This window comes from Parus major, chromosome 2 (assembly GCF_001522545.3).
Source record: "Parus major isolate Abel chromosome 2, Parus_major1.1, whole genome shotgun sequence".
Classification (NCBI taxonomy): domain Eukaryota; kingdom Metazoa; phylum Chordata; class Aves; order Passeriformes; family Paridae; genus Parus; species Parus major.
In genome coordinates, this window is record NC_031769.1 from 89,898,344 (window position 1) to 89,916,148 (window position 17,805).

A 17,805-nucleotide genomic window follows, 5' to 3' on the forward strand; every position below is an offset into this window, starting at 1 on the left:
CTTTCTTATTTTTTGGGCGGTATCTTTTTGTCTTTGTTTGGTTTTGGTGATGGTAGAGGATTGTTTGGTTTTGTGCATGGTTTTTTGAAGGGTGGTGGATTGGTTGGTTGGTTAGTTTTTAGTTTGGTGGTTGTTTTGGGTTGGGATTGATTTTTTTTTTTTCTCTCCAGAAGCAACTTAGTGATGTCTGAGCTGAGAAACCTGGACTAAGCTTGGTAGTCTGGGAACCTACTTGTACTTTTAGACTGACACAAATATTTATTTTCTATGTAGATTTGCCAGTTAATTTACTTGAGTGCTAATTCAGTGAATTAGTCTGCATGGCATGGTATGGATAACATCCTGGGTGTGGAAATGCCGGGGGGCGTGGGGAGGAAGAAGATGTCTAGTCTGTAGCTATTTCATAGCATTAATTGGACTTTAAACACTCCCTTGAGTTAGAAGAAAACCAAAAAGAGGACTCACTTTGAATTCACTTGCTTTTGTACTAATTTCTGCAAATTAGCTGGAATGACCTAAGGGGTAACAAAGGGGTATCAGCTGTTGTCTTGTTTTCATCTCTATCATCATATCCATAGGGAATCATGAACAGTTTTCAAGTCGTATATTTCATGGAAAATACACTGTTTATCTATTAAGTGACTAGGTATGTCTCAAATTTTTAGTATGATATTAATTTTTAATTAATTTTAGGCAGAGAATGTATTTAAAACAACAAAGTATTTCGCAAAAGTTTTTAAAATCATCCATCACAGTGGGAAGGTATTTAAGTATCAGCCTTAATTTTAGTGTTCTGAAAGTGTAGGAAGAGTAACACCATTACTCTAAGCACTGTTTTATGGAATCTGAAGAGAGCTACACCTTTGAGATCTGTGACCTGTGCTGGCTGGAAAGCTGCTATGTTGTGTAGGATCTAATGGTATATGGCTCTGACCACACAGAAACCATACTGAGCCTCCTCAGCATCTTCGGATCTGAGCGTTCTACAAAGAACCTCCCATCTTTCCTCTCCAAGACTGCTACACACATAAATAGAGAATCTTTAAAGTGTCAAAACTATGCCAGTTATATCTTACTGACTCCCTTCAGGGTTTTGGCACAGGTTAGGATAGCCTGAAGGATTAAAATGGACAGTGAAAAGGGCTGAATTTGATTTTATTAAGAATATGCTGGTTAGATCTCCTTCATGCCACTGCCAAGCCTGTTCAGCAATGTGCTCTGTGCTCAGCAATGCTAATTCTCTTCTCTGCAATTTTCAGTCAGAATTTGATGCTGATGAAAGCATCACCTGAAGGGATGCAGTGCTGAAGAAAGGGAAGAGGATGAAACTTCTACTTCATTATCATCAAACATAGCTGTCTTCAGGAGTCCTTTCTGATAGCAATATAGACAAAATCTGAAATTTTAAAGAAAAGTAAATCTGAGAGTCCTAAGATTGGAAATAGCTTAGGTTTGGCTTTTTAGCTTTACAGAAATAGACATCTTAGATGTCATAGCAATTCTGGCAATTGTCAAGTAAAGCCAAAACCACAAGTGGCCTAAATTAAAAGGTTGTTAGAAGCTTGCTGTAAATTTACATGAACAAAAATTGTTGTTTCATTCTGAAATGAAAAATGGACCAATTTCAGTGATGGTTATTGGGAAATGTATTAGAAAGTTGATGTCCTGGACAGTCAGTTCCCTTGTGCTTTGAACTGTCTTAGCTGATTTGCAGAAGAAAAGTTAAAAATACTGTAATCACTAGAAAAAATTTATTATTATTAAATTAAACTGTTTGAGCTCCTAAGAGCTTGTACTGCATAAAAAGAGGGAAAATTAGTGTTAGTGTTCTTGATCTGGATCGCTGGCCCCTACAAAAAAACAACCTTTTAGCTTACTCAGTCTTCCCTGGTCAGCATCAGTTTACACTTCTGCCTGCAGGGGAATTTTCGAATGCAAAGTACCTGTGTAACACTGGGAATGAGTCTGCTGTTGTAGCCTTTTCTCTACCCAGTAGGGAGAATCATCCACGACTGACAGGTATACACACTTAGATTTGTTAAGCTGTCTGGTCTTTGCAAATTTTTTAAATTCCCCTTTCCTTTTAAGGTGGTTTTGAATTAAAGTTGCTCACTTAGGAAGATAATAGTCTGAAGATGCTGTGCTCATAACTTGCACATGGGTAATGCCAGCGTGTTCTACTTTGGATATGAAGACCTTGCTATTAAAGAGGCTGCCTGCTCTCTTGTTAACAACAGAGGCTGCCTGCTCATTAGAAAGAACAGAGTAAACAAAGTAATCTTCTGTGTCCAGCCAGTGTGACAGAGCCTGGGCAGGAGGTGCACAGAGAGGAGGCAGTGGGTCCTGCAGTCATTTGGGTCATCATCAGAACAAATCAAATGCAGACTGTGCGGTTCTGCTCTCTGCTGAGATTAATGTAGTTTAAAGAAAATGGAAGAAATTACTTCAGAACATCATATGAAATTGCACTGTTGAAGAGATGGAACTGCTGCTTAATGCAGTGTCCTTAAAAGGCTTGTTGCCATCTCTTCTGATTCATTCTTAGAAAAGCAGTGGTGAAAAAAGACGTGGTGGTGGTAGATAATGTGCTGTTACCCTGTTTCTACAGATATACAGAGCTAGAAACTGAAATCATCAGGGACTCAACCTCGTAAGAACAATTCTGAACATCACCTCAGCAGTTCATATTTACTTTTTTATACACACTGGGAAGGGCTTGAATTCCTAGTCCCAGTGCTTCAGACTGTTTCCTTTTCTCTTGCCACCTTGAAAGACAGGTTGTTTACATCAATGTTTTTACACACTCCTGGAAGTCAAGGGAAAAGGAATTACATTTCTTGTGCTTCAGAGGCCAGCCATAGATCAGGAAATTGGCTAAATACCAACAGCGCTGTTATATATTATATATATCACCAGACTTAAAAGTATTTGTTGCACATTGTTCCAGGGCCTGTCATTTACTTTCTGAAGTACTCAGAAAAAAACTTGCAAAATAGCTTCTCAAGTATATATGTTTCATTTCAGTTTCCTTCCTGCCATGCTTTTAAACCTAATACTGCTAATGATGTTGAACATAGAGCTTACCTGATCACTGACAGAGATGACTCACAAAAAACTCAGTCACTGGGTAAAAATTATATACCCATAAAGAATAAAAGAGCATCAAACTGCTTTGCCTTGTGCTGGCCATAAGCCCAGGTGAGTGTGTAAAAGCACATTGATGAGTAAGAAAGCATAAAGGTTTCATCTTTCTTCACCTGAAATGGCCAGCAAGTCTGATACTGTTTGATGCATGATTTCCTGGCTAGCATCCTTTTCTCCCTCCTTTTAGGTGCTTATGAATTGCTGGTACCTTGTCAGGGATATTATTCCCTCAGTCTTCCTTCTGTGTGTAAACGGAGTGCTCAGATGTTCGTAAATGATGCCTTTGCTTGCTGTGCTGAAAGAAATGCTATGATTGTGCTGTCTCATTTCAGCATAGCTGTGTAAAATTGTTTAGATGCATCTAAATGCTAATCTAATGGAGCAGCTTAGTCTGGGCTTATGTCATTGTGCTGCCAGCAGCACACTTTTATGCAGTGACAACTGATGATAGAGGATGCTGATGAGATGGAGGGAGGAAATTTTAACTAAAGATATTCTGTCTGTTCCCTTTTCCATTCCTTCACTTTCCTGAAAAAAAAAAAAAAAGAGTTGAAGTTCTGCCTGAAATATGGTAAAGATCAGCTAGCAAAATATTAGGTAGAAATAGAGAACCCTTCTGCACAGCAAGGGCATTCATGTTTCAGTTATGCCTTTGTCAGGAAATAAATAAAAGTGTAGCAGGCGCTTAGAGAGGGGAGATAGGCAAAATGACAAAATCCCCTCTCCTTGGAAAAAGAGGCTGAATGGACTGGAATTCATTATTTAGAAGGGAGTGTAGTGGCAGCATGATGAAACCATGGTGGAAAGGCTTCCAGTACTTTGTATTTCCATATAATCCTAGACTGAGGATGTATGTGAACAATAGGTACATAAAGATGTTATACTTCATTTGAAACTGTAGGTGTTGATCTTCGTTTTCCATTTCTTCATATTCTTCAGCCCAGCTGTGGAATATAACTCCTTGCTGTCATGATATTAGGAGATGCACAGTAGCTTTTTCTTTTTTTTTAGGAAACTTGGTTTTGGGAAATTATAGTCTAAAGAAATTATTTTACATACCAGGGATTTTTTATTATTATTATTTTGAGAAACTATTACTTATTCTGTAGGCATTTAAGGTAGACAAGTGCCAAAGCAGAACACAATGGGCAATGCCACAGACTACTTGAATTATCTGATGCTAACTAAGATATTGGCAAATATGAGACACAAAGCCCATCTTTTTTATTAAAATTGCTGGATATTTTTGCCCAGAACAGTTTTTGCCATGGGGGAGAATAAAAAAAAAGAACTTCTTTATCTCTCTCTTGTGTTCTTTATTTCCAAATTGCCTCTGATGTGAACCTGTACATCTGCTTATCCCATACTTCATTCATATGAGAGCAGTTTCTGTAACCTGTTTAAAAAGTCATTAATATTTCCTGATCTCTGACCTATCTCTGAGATATAATTTTCCATTTACCTGTCTGACTACCAAGAGTTCACAGAAGCTACGTAGGAATGCATGAAGTGTCTCATGAGTTCTGTAGATTAGGTCACATCCCAGTCCTCTGTTTCTAAATGAAACAAATATATAAGTAATCCTCACTCAATGCAAATTGCAGAAGGTCATTACCTGCTGTGCAAAGGAATAATGTGAAAAACATCACTGATTTTTCTGTTTTAGACCAAAGTCCTAATAGATGAGTGACTCCTAGTTCCGATGTTAAGGGATTTGGTGAATGCCAAACCTTCATTAATCTTTTCCACCACTGTCATGGTTACCAGTTGTTTTTTTTTTCTCAGCAATTCTCTTCCAACAATTTAGCTTCCTTCTTCCTCACTGTTTTTCTCCAAAACCATTGTTTTTGTGTTTGGGAAACTAACTTGTTTGTGGGTATGTTTTTTTAAGGATAATACCGCATACTTGCTATGGTGCAGGTGGATGCTCAATGTATGGAAATAAGTCTGTTCATTTTTTCCTCCTATTTTATGCCCACTCTGACATGGCTAGAACAACAGTTTCTGTTTAGATGAGAATGCTGGTATTGCTTCATTTAGAATACATTAGCCAAGACCAGGCTTTTATGCTTCATCGTGTTCTTTGAGCTGCTCAGCTGCTTCCAAGACAACAGTGTTGAGTTACCCAAAGCTTTTGGAAAATGTCATAAAGAGAGAAAAAAGGCAGGGAAGAGACATCCTAAAGGATTGTAAACTATTTCATATTTTAGTCTTTAATCTTGAAAATTTTGAAGGAAACATCTTTTTCTGAAAATAGTCTCAAGGCCTGAAAAGCAGCAGTCACTGAGTCTGCTTTGATTAAATGTTCTAGAAACATTTTATCCACAGCAGTCCAAAGATATAAAATCTTGGACTGAGGAGCATTGTTGATTTGGTGGAGCATTTTAATTTTTGTCACCCTCTGCCTTCTGCTCTCCTCTCGTTTATCCAAATATGATGGATGGTTCTTTATCCCACAGGGGGTTACACCTTCACTGCTGTCTCCTTGGTATCCTCTCTTGCACTCTGCTTACATCTCCTGTGCTTATCTCTTTGTCTGCAGCTGAATGAGTGATGTAAATAGGTTGAAACCAGACAAGTTGTACACAAGCTGCCCTCAGCTGGAAGCTTGCTGTTTTGTTTCAGAAGTGAGGTTATACTTGAAGAGCTAAAATCCTGTTAGGTAGAATAAATGATATTCCCTTTCTCTGTAAGCATCACTGTCTTGGATATGAAATTTGAAGGGTGGAAGAGGCTATGGTTTCCAGTTTGTAGCTTTTCACTGCCCACAAGTTGCAGAACCAGGAGGCAGAGAATCCCAGCTTGATGCTTTGTGTGTGTCAGGGAAGGTGTGTCAGTAGCTAAGGAGTCCCAAATGAGTAAATTGAGTGCAACATGTGAGTGGCAGGCAGCGTGCATTGCATGAAAATATAGAAAGTCTTCTGAGAGGATCTAGGGCTAACAGAGAGTGTCTTGCTCCCTTCCTCCTACCTCCTTCTGCTAGTACCTGAATCCTTCCAGGGCTCTTTTGTGCTGGCTCTGGTTCAGCAATTGAGAAACAACATATCGCCTACTTGCCAAAGCAATAAAAAACCCAAAAAACAAAACCCAAAAAAAGAAAAAAAATCCCACTGAATGCATTTTGCTGGTTTAGTAGGCCACTAGAGCTCCCACAGGGGCCTGATGAGTGCTGAGTTACCAAGCTTCCAGCAGGTAGGTGTAGAGCTGTATAGCTGGGAGCAATGTGAGACACCAGTAAGCTGCCCCCTGGGTGATAGTGAACTCTTTGGTTTCCTATCCTGGGATGCTTCCTTGGCTTGTACTTTTATTGGACACAGTCCAATAAGGAAACTTAAAGTTCAGAACTGCACCTTGACTTCAGCAGATGTCACAGAACTTGAAGAGACAGATTTGATTTTATATATTACATAAATATATAAAGAATATATAAAATTATGTAAAACATTATTTCAGTTGTCATAATTATCTTACTGCTTTTCATGTATTTCTGCATGCATTTATTTAGATTGTTTACTTGATATCAAATATCTCACCCAAGTACCCCAAAACTGAATGAGTTAATTTATTTTTGGGAAAATACTGATGGTCACTGTTGGAGCAGATTTGACTGTGTAGTCTCAGATATTTCATGGAAAGCCACTGGTTTTCAACACTGTTATATGAGGAGATGACTTCAATGTAGGCCAGAGTAGCCCAGATTCCTGGGCAGTGAAGTGGAACTGAAGCAGTGTCCTGAAATATATTGACCCATCAGACAACACTCAGGGCACAGAAATCCTGTGGTATTTAACTGTCTTATTTAAATTAAATTAATTTAAATTTTGAAAAAAAAATTCATTTTTATTTAAATTCTATTTTTATTTTTAATTTTTATTTTCTATTTTTATTTATTATTTTTTAAATTTAAATAAAATTAATTTTATTTAATTAAACTTAATTAAATTTCCAGCTGTGGTGTTTTTGTCATTGTTCTCATGGTCATTCATCTGATGAAGGGGTATCTGTGTTGTTAATTTAGCTTGAATGTATATTTATGACATTTTAAATCACCAATAAGATATCAAGAATAGGCTGAGTATATGATAAACAGTTGAATAAACAGTTGTTCGGTGCCATGTGGTGGAGGACTGCTAAAGGAGGAAGTAAACATGGTCTAAAGCTGACATTGGTTGTAGGGATAGTATTGAAAATCATGAAGTAAATGCTATGCACTTAGTTCTCCATTTACTATATTTGAGAAACTTTGCAGAAGACAGTATAAAAATTTAATGTGTTATTTAATTAATAAATTAATTGTTGGTCAAAGTGCAGATCTGGCCCTGACTGAGAGAGCAGTTAAGAAACTTATGAACCCTGGTTTGATTGAAGAAGAAAACTAAATATATGAATGAAAAAATGTGCTGGCTGTGGATTTCAGTGCATGAAGAATGAAACAATTCTAACTTTGGTGTGGGCCTCTATCCAGAGCTGGATAATAATACTGTCAAAGATAATGCAAAGAATATTGTAATAAATGCTAGTGCTCAGTAGCTCAAAAAGAGCTTAATGACAAGTTTAAAATATAGCAAAGATACCTACCTTTTAACCAGCAGGAAAAAATATAGAAGCATAATATACAGCTCCTTCCAAGTAGAGACAAATGACTGCCATAAAGGCAGTGGAAGTCCCATGTGTCTGAAATAAATCTAATGTCCCCTAATAATTTGTAAGTGTGAATGGACAATGTGGTCTTCTGACCACAAATAAAGGACTAATGACTTAAGATAAAAGGGAAGACTCTAATCCAAGGAGGGCAGAAAATGTGTTTTTATTAAGGGATGAAACAGTTACTCCGTATAACAAAGTACACAAATCAATATCAGGTTTGTAAAACAGAGCACAAAAAGGATGAAGGTACTCAGAAGAAACAGGGAGATGATGTCTTTGTATGTGGCAAGTGTGTGATTGATGTTGTTGAAATGTTTGGTCCAGTCTGGTTTTCATGATTTGTAAAGAACTTTCAAGCACTGTAGCTTTTTGAGGTGATTAAAAAGAAATAAAATATCATTTTTAAAAAAAATAAAATTACAAGGGAAGCAGATGTATCAAAAACCAAAGAAACAAAAACCTAAAAATCCTAGAGCATAAGCTCCTATATTTCTGTTGTTCTAGTCACCTAACTTGTAATGTGAGACTAGTATTATTTATCCTTATAGGTGGTAGTACATTTAGGAAAACTAGGTAAAGTACATCTCTGTAAGGTTGTATGATGAGTTATGCAGCTGCAATGAATCCCAAATACAGGGATGTATTTGGGCCAGAAAAATCGGAATTCTGTGTGCTGTGGTGGCTGTACACACCAGCTGCAATGTCCAGCAAGGCCAGACTGAGCTCATCCAGCTCCTTTTCCACTCTCTGTTCACATCTCTGCCTGCTGGACTCCCACAAACTTTCTATTTCCTTCCCATCAGCTCTTCAAGGGTCCTTGATAGTGTGAAGATGCCTGTCCACAGCTCGAAGTTGGGCAGATCAGCTGGGCAGATTGGTATCTACTCTGGCATTCACTTTTACAACTTGTAAAGAAAGAAAAAATGTAGATGGTAGATTGAAGAAAATTAAATAGACACAAAGACACCAGTGTGGTTTCTGTTGGTCTCCACTGGGATGATCTGTGCATAATGGAAGAGGAAATCTTTAGTAATTAACTATTTAATATACAGTAAAATATGAGTTTTTTTCTAATTGTTTGTTCTAAGTTATTCACTTGCAGTTGATTTAAATGCTTGTTCAGGACTGAGGTCTTATTTTACATCTCTTGAAATAAAATATTTACTTGATCAAGAAATATTTTTTGAATATGATGATGATGTTCAGAAGTTGTTAGTATTAACATTACTTCCATTATTTTCCTTAATTCTATACAATCACTGGTCCTTTTGCCAATCAATATCTAAATATGCCTATGTAACATCACCTCAACAGTTAAAAGTTAAGAAGTTAAAAAAGGATTTTGGGTATTGCTATGTTCACAAGGATTTCATAAGATCTAGGTTTTATGGTGGGTCACACCATAAACTGCAGTTTTTACTGGCATTTGTGCTGGCGTGTGTGGTGAGATAAAAAGAAAGGACAAAATAGTGCTAAGACTGGCTTTTGGAATATTGCATCTAAATGTGTGTGTTAGTGATATCTATTATTCAAACATCTGCCACTTTAAATAAAGAAGAAAAACTTTTAGTAATTTATGAATCTCAAGTGTAAAGAAGACAACTCTCCAGCTAAATCTTATGGCATGTTATCTCAGTAGCAAAGAAATGGCTTGATGTGAGCTGTAGAACATCATCATATTATAGCTCACTTCTCATGCCATAAATCAGCACATAATTCCTAAAGACGCGTTTCTGAAACATTGATTGGCTTATTTCTTACTAGCATTGCTGTAGTTTATAAAATTAACTTACACATTTTATTTATTTTATATATATCAAATTTTTGCTTAAAACATTTTTCTTATTTTTTATAAAATAGCCAGGAGATTGGAGCTTTTGATTCTTAAAGTTTAGCACAATGTGGCTTACACTTGTTTAAGATTTCTTCTATTTATCAAAGGGAAATGGTGTTTTGTGGCTTGCAGAATATGGGGGGGGGAGGTGAATGTGCTGTACTACAAACCTCTTGAGCTGTTCCTGTAGGGACCTGACTTCAGTATTTCAGAGGCCTTCAGTGCATCCCTTCAGTGTCTAGAAAGGGTTATCCAAAAAGTGACAGGCTGGCACAGAGAAATGTATTGTGTCCTCACAGGTTTGCCATTTGGTTTCTTTTACTCTGATGTCTGCCAAAACAAAGATTTATGTAGATGGTGTTAATAAGCCAAACCAAGGATGAAGTAGAACAGAAATCTCTTTTGACAGCATTCAGCTCCCCACTACAGGTTCAAAATATTAAAAATACTTACCATAAATGAATGAAACCCTCTTGTTTCATACTCAATCATGAAATAGCTGAAGTAAGGAGGAAATTTAACAAGATCTTTTATTAATTTAATGCAGAAAGATGGGCTAAAAGATGGGAGTAATTTCCTAGGGATATGTGAGGAGGTTTCAGCATTACATGACCATTATGTTGAGAAGCTGCAGTGTACAGTACCACAAATGGTAGCACTGACTTAAAGACATTGCAATTAAAATGAATACTAGGACACAGATGTTGGTATAGTTCAAAACCAAGCCATAGGAGCTACTGGTATACATAATCTAGTAGGATAAGTATATAAGATAAGATAAATAGCTTCTAGAGCCATTTGGAGAACTGTATAATGGATGAATGAAGGGGAAAACTATTTTCTTATGTGATCTTTGAAAGTTTTTACATAGCCTTCATAAACCAAACAGTGAAAATCAATTGTTTGCATGTCTCTCATCATCTGAAATTCAGTAAGTTACTGGCTTTATTGTGCTTCCATTTTCATGAAATGAAAAGTGGGTGGTAACACTGGCCAACTTCCTAAGGCCATTTGAAATCTGTAGAAGAAGGCTTTAAGGAGGTGTTCTTGAGTTATTCTGAACGTTTGAACTGGCTATCTTCAGAGTTTAAACATTGCTTTGGTCATTTTAATAGTCAATGGAAAATTAAAGTGTAAATGAAAAACTATATTATGAGAGATTTATAAAATTTTAAGGTGTTTATTTATTTTATTTAGGGTGAAGTTGTTTTCAGAAATGGAGAGAGGATGGGAACCATCAAATTTACACAATTCCAAGGTAAGTTGCAAACAATTTTCATTATATTATGTATGCAATTTCAAACTTTTGTATCAGTTGTATTTGTTTCAAGATGTTTTAAATATGTACAGTTATTTTGAAAAGGAACTGCTTGGAAGATGCAGAAAGGAATTTAGTAAGTTTTTGTTGCCTGTTTAAAACGCTGTGTTCTGAACCTCGAATGCTGTGAGGTATTTTCAAGAATTTTTCTTTATGACAATCCCCCTATTTATAGAAACTACTGATCTATAGCAACATGTAGCTGTTTAAAAAACCCTACTGGTTAGCTAAGTATCCATTTCTTAATAGAGTTGTTCCTTAAAAATGAATGGGAAATTTAGAGAGGATTTTTGTTGTTAAGCTCTTTCAAGTTAGTTTTTGTGCTCTCTGAAGGTTCACTTTTGACATTCTGCAACTGCTTGCTAAAAGTTGCTTCAGGAGTCAGTCCCTCAGCATGCAGAGGACACAAACTGCTGACCCCATCCCTTGGAGGCAGCATGCTCCACAGCACCAAGCCTGCTGCATCCTCTCAGCCTGAGCTGCTCCTGCAGGGAACGGTCTCGGCGGCAGAGACCGCAAATGAAGCCATAGGGATTTGTCAGGGGCCATTTACAGCCAGGATGAGGCTCTTGCTGGGAGAGGTTTCTGCAGAAATGGTGACTCATGTTGTAGCTGTTTCTGCATATATAGAATGCAATTCATGTGTTTTTTTTTCTTAGGCTGAGATAAAACAGGAGATGATTGCATTTGGATGGTCTCGTGAGGGTAGTCATAAGCTGGCAAATTCTTTTCATACAATGCATGAGAGAGAAGCTGGCTCTGCCTTTGTTTGCAGGAGAGCGCTTTAAACATAATACTGCTGACCAAGTTACAAAGGCTCGTTCTTTAAACAGAAATTGTCTGCTGTATGGACATTATTATTAATGAACAGCAATGCACTTGAGGGGTTCTGTTGTTGCTCATTCTGAATTACTGAAGCAATCTTCAGAATTGCTCTTGACTTCACAACTGTAAAGTGGTGCTATTAACTCATGTTCCCGGAAGCCTTTCGACCCGCTAAAACTTTGCAGACATCATCTCATGGTAATGTGATTTAGGAACTCTTGCTCAACACTAATGATAAATATTGATTGCTTCCTCTTCTTCCTCCCTCCCCCCACACACCCCTTTCTTTTCATAATAGCGGTGTTTACAGACATATGAAAAAATCATGAGAAAATTTTTACAAGAGGTGTTTATTCCTCAGAAGTCTGCAGGAGCTCTTATGCATTTTACTTAAGGTATCTATGTGTACCCTCCGAGAACACCTGAGCAAGGAGGAAATTTGGCATGTTCCCTCTGCGCATTAAAAATGTTATTTGGGATCATGGGGTTGTGCAATATATATCTTCTAAACTAATCCAGAAGAGTGATAAAAGTACAGGATAGCTGATTTTATATTGATTTTTTTTTCTCCAACCATTCAAACCAAGGTTCTTTATAATATTTTCAGTTTCTTATCAGAAACTATTTAACAACAATGGTTTTACCATCAGCTGAAACACTGTTAGAGCAGTAAAAACACAGGAGACAGCCACCCTTTTAAAATCCCTTGCAATTGCAAAATTACTGTTTCAGAAGCAATTCAGGCACATGCTTGGTATTTTGATCCTCAAAGGTTTCCAACTGAAAAAAAAACCTCAGGCATCCTATGGAGAAACACCAGAGAAGGGTTGCATTTCTACTCATGCAAGCAATAGTTGGTCAACACATCTTAAGGCTTGTCTCAAGTTTTATTTAGTTTCTCAATCATTTTGGAAATAAAGAGAATGTTCAAAAATGTATGAGAAATTGAAATAAAGAACAGCATAACAACTTAGCTGAAAGTTTTCGTTTTTTAATTATAAATGATAGTCTAAATATTATCAAGGATTTTTCCATTCTTCTTTTATTGATACTGTGTTTGTTTAAAGCTTTTATATTCAGTACTTGTGATAAAATTGTAGACATTATTAAGTTGTTCAAAAGAATCCTTTATTGGTTAGGAAACTTTCCAAAACATTCTCATTAACTTTTAATACTTTTTGAACTATTGGGAAAGTTCCTAGTAATGTAAAGGAGTTAATTAAGTTCAGTGCTTAAAATGGTAAATGGGCTTTTCCTTTGTTGTTATAACTGTTAGGAGTGATCAAGCATGAGACAGATATACAACTCATTGGTTAAAGGGGTTTTTTAATATATATCATGATGATTTTGAGGAAAAAAGGCCACATACATCAAAGATGTCTTGTAAATGCTTTTGTAAAATTAGTTGTAATTATGAATATAGCTTATATTAAATGTATTAGCAGCTTATTATCCTGACATAATAATTAGGAATCGCCAGTGTTAGTGTCCCATACTTCAAGAGTAGTTTTTTCATCTACACAGCTTTATAATTTCTTTAACAATTTGAATGAAAAATGTTGTTCCCAGTTGAAATAATTCAATGCAGAAAAATAAAGCAGATAAATAGGTAATAATATATGAGAATATGGCCAAAACGTCTGTTTCTCATTTGCTTGGGTACAAAAACCAGCAGGATAGTCTCAGGAGCTAAATTTTCTGTTCTTTGCTGGAAACTTTTGTTTTAATGACACTATCTGCAAACATTTTGGCTATGGAAAGAGTGCAGACAGTCACTTCTGCCAGTGGCAAAGGAAAACCAGCCTGTGAGGGTTCAAGGGGTAACTGCAGTACGGCTGACACACTGTGATGAAATTCTGAATAGCTGGTTTAATTTTGGATCTAGATACAGTTTTTCCCAAACTCATGCTAGTCATGCCTCTTTTTCAGCTTCTGTGCAGTCTGTTACTTTTGCAAGTGGTCAAACAGATGGTGCCAGAGATAGCTGTGACCAAACTGCTTGCTGCTTTATAGATCACGAATACCTCCCAGGAATTATTTAGTATGCAACAGAGAATACAAAGTACACGTAATAGCATTTTCTCCCCCTACCTTACTGGTAAATAAAGAGCAGACTGCTAATTCAGCTGAGATGTCCAATTGATTTTCAAAGTTGGCATCCTTCCGAATGAATGGCAATTTTTCCATGGGTGCAATTTAAGAACTCTTCTCATAGTCGGACATGTAGTTGAAGTAGATGGTCAAAATCTTTTGTCTACTGAGAGCTGAAAAAGAATCCTGACAGCTCCTATTTCTGTCACGAATTAAGGAAAACCTAGGAGACATTTGTGCTGGAATAGGTTAAAAAGGAAAATCAAAGAATTGTAAACAGATACAAATGGAATGTGCAGGAATCATGCTTTGTGTAGAGGGGAATGAAAGTCTGTGGTACTGTGTATTGGAAAAAGGAAGTGGGTGATCACCTGCTGTGTCTTTCTGGGAACAATTTAAGTGTTTCAACTCATTTAGCCAGGCAGTGGGGTATGACATTTGGTAGTGTTGAAAGCTGATCTGCACACCAAGCGAGAGGGAGAGCCGTGACTCGTCAAGTGTAACACCTTTGGTCCTCTCAGAAAAAGCCTTACTGAACTTCTACAGTAAAAGTCACAGATATTCTTCTCTGAGTTTACTCAAAAGAAGTAGGAAAGCAAATGTCTACGCTACAGTCAAGAGGAAGGTAGTCAAGAATCCAGAATTGCTTTCCTGGATCCTCAGTTCATCTATAACTTGTTCTTCAGGGGCATCAATCCAACCCTGGAAAAGTTTCCTTTTATTATTCCAAATTTATTTATTATTTATTTTAATATTTAAATTTTATTATTCTAAATAAAAGTCTGTCATACTCTTAACTACTGTTGGTTTTTGCTTCCACAAAGACTTATATAAAATAAGGCTAATTGCCACTGAATATTTTTTTAATATTTATCATCTGTCCAGTGTATAACCCAAAGAACCAGCCTGTGGATTTTTTTTTCAGTGATAATGTTGAAGGAATATAATCCAATTAATAGAAAATATGTAGTAAGAATTCTGAAAACTCAGATGTGTGTATATATATATATATATCAGTGATAATGTTGAAGGAATATAATCCAATTAATAGAAAATATGTAGTAAGAATTCTGAAAACTCAGATGTGTGTATATATATATATATATATGTATATATATATATATATACACACACACACACATATATGGAAACTATTGTTTGAAATATCCAAAATCATTGGATTCATATTTCACTGCTTCTGCAAAAAATTTAAAAAGTCAGAATAAAAAAGTCAGAATAACATTTCCTTATAGATATTAATATCTTTAAGATTAAGGAATACCTTCAAATATCTAGATATGAATTTAGGAAAAAAGTATATAAAGAAATTCAGAATTCTGTTGTTTGAGCAGTTTTTTAGTAATTAGCACTAAATAATTTCTAATGTGATGTAATGAGTAATAAAGACATAAATTAAACTGTGGACTGTTAATCCTGAGGAGAGGATTCTGAGCTGGATCCTTCTGGAAAAGATCACCATATCATCAAAACCTATATGCTTTTTTTTCAAGCAAAAAAGGGAATTACTGAAGAAGTCAGAAAGCTTACTTCTGACACATCCTAAGAGAACATCTTGACTGTAATCATGTGAATGTGTATTTTGTAAACTTCTTGCTGTACTATATCCAGTCCATTTTTATCTCCATATGAGTAGTGTAATTTTATTGTAACTGTCCATACCTTAGTTACCAGTGGTTTTTTTTTTAGCTTAGTGATCAATTCACAGAATCATAAAATGGTTTTAGTTGAAAGGGACCCTAAGGGACCTTAAAGATCATCTAGCTATAACCCCCAAGCCATGGGCAGGGATACCTTTCACTAGACTGTGATCTATATGAATATAAAAGCATCTACAAAACTAATTTAAAGTCCAATTTCAATATGGAGAGGTATACCAAAATAGAACTCTGAAAGCATGTGCCTTAAATCTGGAGTCACTGAATATTGGCATTACTGATCAAAAAGATGAAATAGAATATATAATTATCAAAGCATACAGTAGTCTCTGGGAGAGTCAGCAAGCACAAGGGGGGCTAGACAAGGATTCAAACAAATACTAAGCATTTGAAGAAATAATCAGAATAAAAAGAATGCTGTTTTTTTAGGTCAAATGTCTGGTGCTACATTTGGAGCAAACTTCTAGACAAATACAAACTGGAGAACAATTCACCAGTCCACATTTATACTTAAAAAGAACTAAAGATTACAGCAGGTGAATGCACATGAATAAGCAAAAACATATAAAGGTAAAAAAAGACATTTTTTTTGCACTGGGATGTAAAAATAATGGTATCCTTTTAATCTCCCTGGTGCCAAAAGGCTATAGCTAACTACTGTGTCCAGTGCTGATTGAAGAAAAATGTGTAGAGAAAACAGAAGTTTAATAACATACCTCAGTACAAAAAACCAAAATATCTAGGTTGCTTAGAGAAGATGGTCAAAATGCATGACAGCTGCTGGTAAAACAGTTTCTTGTCCGGCCTTCATCATCTGGCTGAGAATTAAGAGATTTGAGTCAATGTTAGGAAAAGCTTCTTAATGAAAAGGATATTTAAATTCCGGAAAATGTATAAAATTTCTATCTTTGGAAGTTTTGAAAAACAAGTTAAACAGGTACCTGTGGTGCTGTAGACGTACTTGTTGTGCCTTGAGACAGACACATGACTTTTATTACATCTTGAGTTCTCTACTACATCTCTATTTCTTCTGGAGCTGGTGCTCCTCTGCAGTGTCCACAGTGTGATTCTGGCACTTTATTTACAAATGCTTGTCCATGTTATGCTATTATTACCACTTGTTGTACTTCTCTGTATTGTTTCTAGTAGGAGACATAGGATAGCATGAAACCCTAGACTTGTGATTATTTGTAGGAAGGACACATAAAATATAATTGCTCTTCCAGCATCAGATCTGTGTTCTGGTTTTTTTCTTTTTTCCTTTAAATCCAATTTATTTGAACATAAATCCTTTGATCCCTCAGCCAAGTGAGTATCAAAACTGCTAATGGGTGTCAGGACCACTCACCCTTTGTCTTCTGATCTATCAGTCTGGATTATTTTCTATGTTGTACAAGGATTTAGCAGGATAAATAGTGAAAATCATTATCCAGTTGTATATATAAACGCAAAGAGGTGAAAACTACAGCCATCCTCAGGCAGAAAGTGAATTGAAGCTGGGGTTTCCCAAGTGTATGATGAGTCTGTGTTATGAGTGGGTATCTGTGTTGGAACAGGTGTGTGGTTTACATTCTGAGATCCAAAACTTAAGTGTTTTCCTGAGAGAGCTGGGGGGTGTCTTTGGACCATAAGGTTTAATTGCTGCATGTGGATTTATTGTCTGTCAATTTGTCATGTCTTTCATGAACCCATTTATACTTTCAGCCTTCAACACATCTACTGGCAATGAGTTTCACAAAATTATTATGCATGTAATGATTAAAGCCCTTCCATCTGTTTGTTTTAAATTGACTGTCTCAGAATTTCACTGGGCACATCCTGCTTCTTGTGATGTGATAAGGAGTGAATAACTGTCTTACTTCTTACACATCATTCATGTTTTACAGATCTCTCTTATCAATGAGTCTCTTTAGAAATGTAACTCTTTGTCATCCATTTAGGTTTTTTTATCATATAAAAGCTGTTATATAATTCTAATAAGCCTCTACCTTTCCTGATATTCTTTTTTTGTGAGAACTTGATGAGAGCCACACACAGGTCTGAAACATCCACCTCCATAACTCACATTTCTGAATGATTTTTCTGCATTATTTTACTTGCTTTCACAATATTTTTTCTTGCCACATTCATCGTCTTTTTGGCTCTTTGGCCACTGGTGTGCACAGCACTGATGTTTTCAAAGAAACAGCCAAAATAAGTCCAAGGCCTCATACTGAATGCTCTAAATTGCTTAGTACCTACAGCTGCATTTGTATACTAGATATTCATTT

At 36.2% G+C, this 17,805-nt stretch overlaps 1 protein-coding gene across 1 annotated transcript in view; it reads left to right on the top strand.

Annotated features, from left to right (window-relative positions):
• Positions 1-17,805, top strand: part of GABBR2 (gamma-aminobutyric acid type B receptor subunit 2) — a 456,189-nt gene that overhangs the window by 251,371 nt on the left and 187,013 nt on the right. Inside the window, exon 9 of the mRNA XM_015618642.3 lies at positions 10,823-10,883. Coding sequence (XP_015474128.1) covers positions 10,823-10,883 — 61 coding nt within the window. The remainder of the gene's footprint in view (positions 1-10,822; positions 10,884-17,805) is intronic.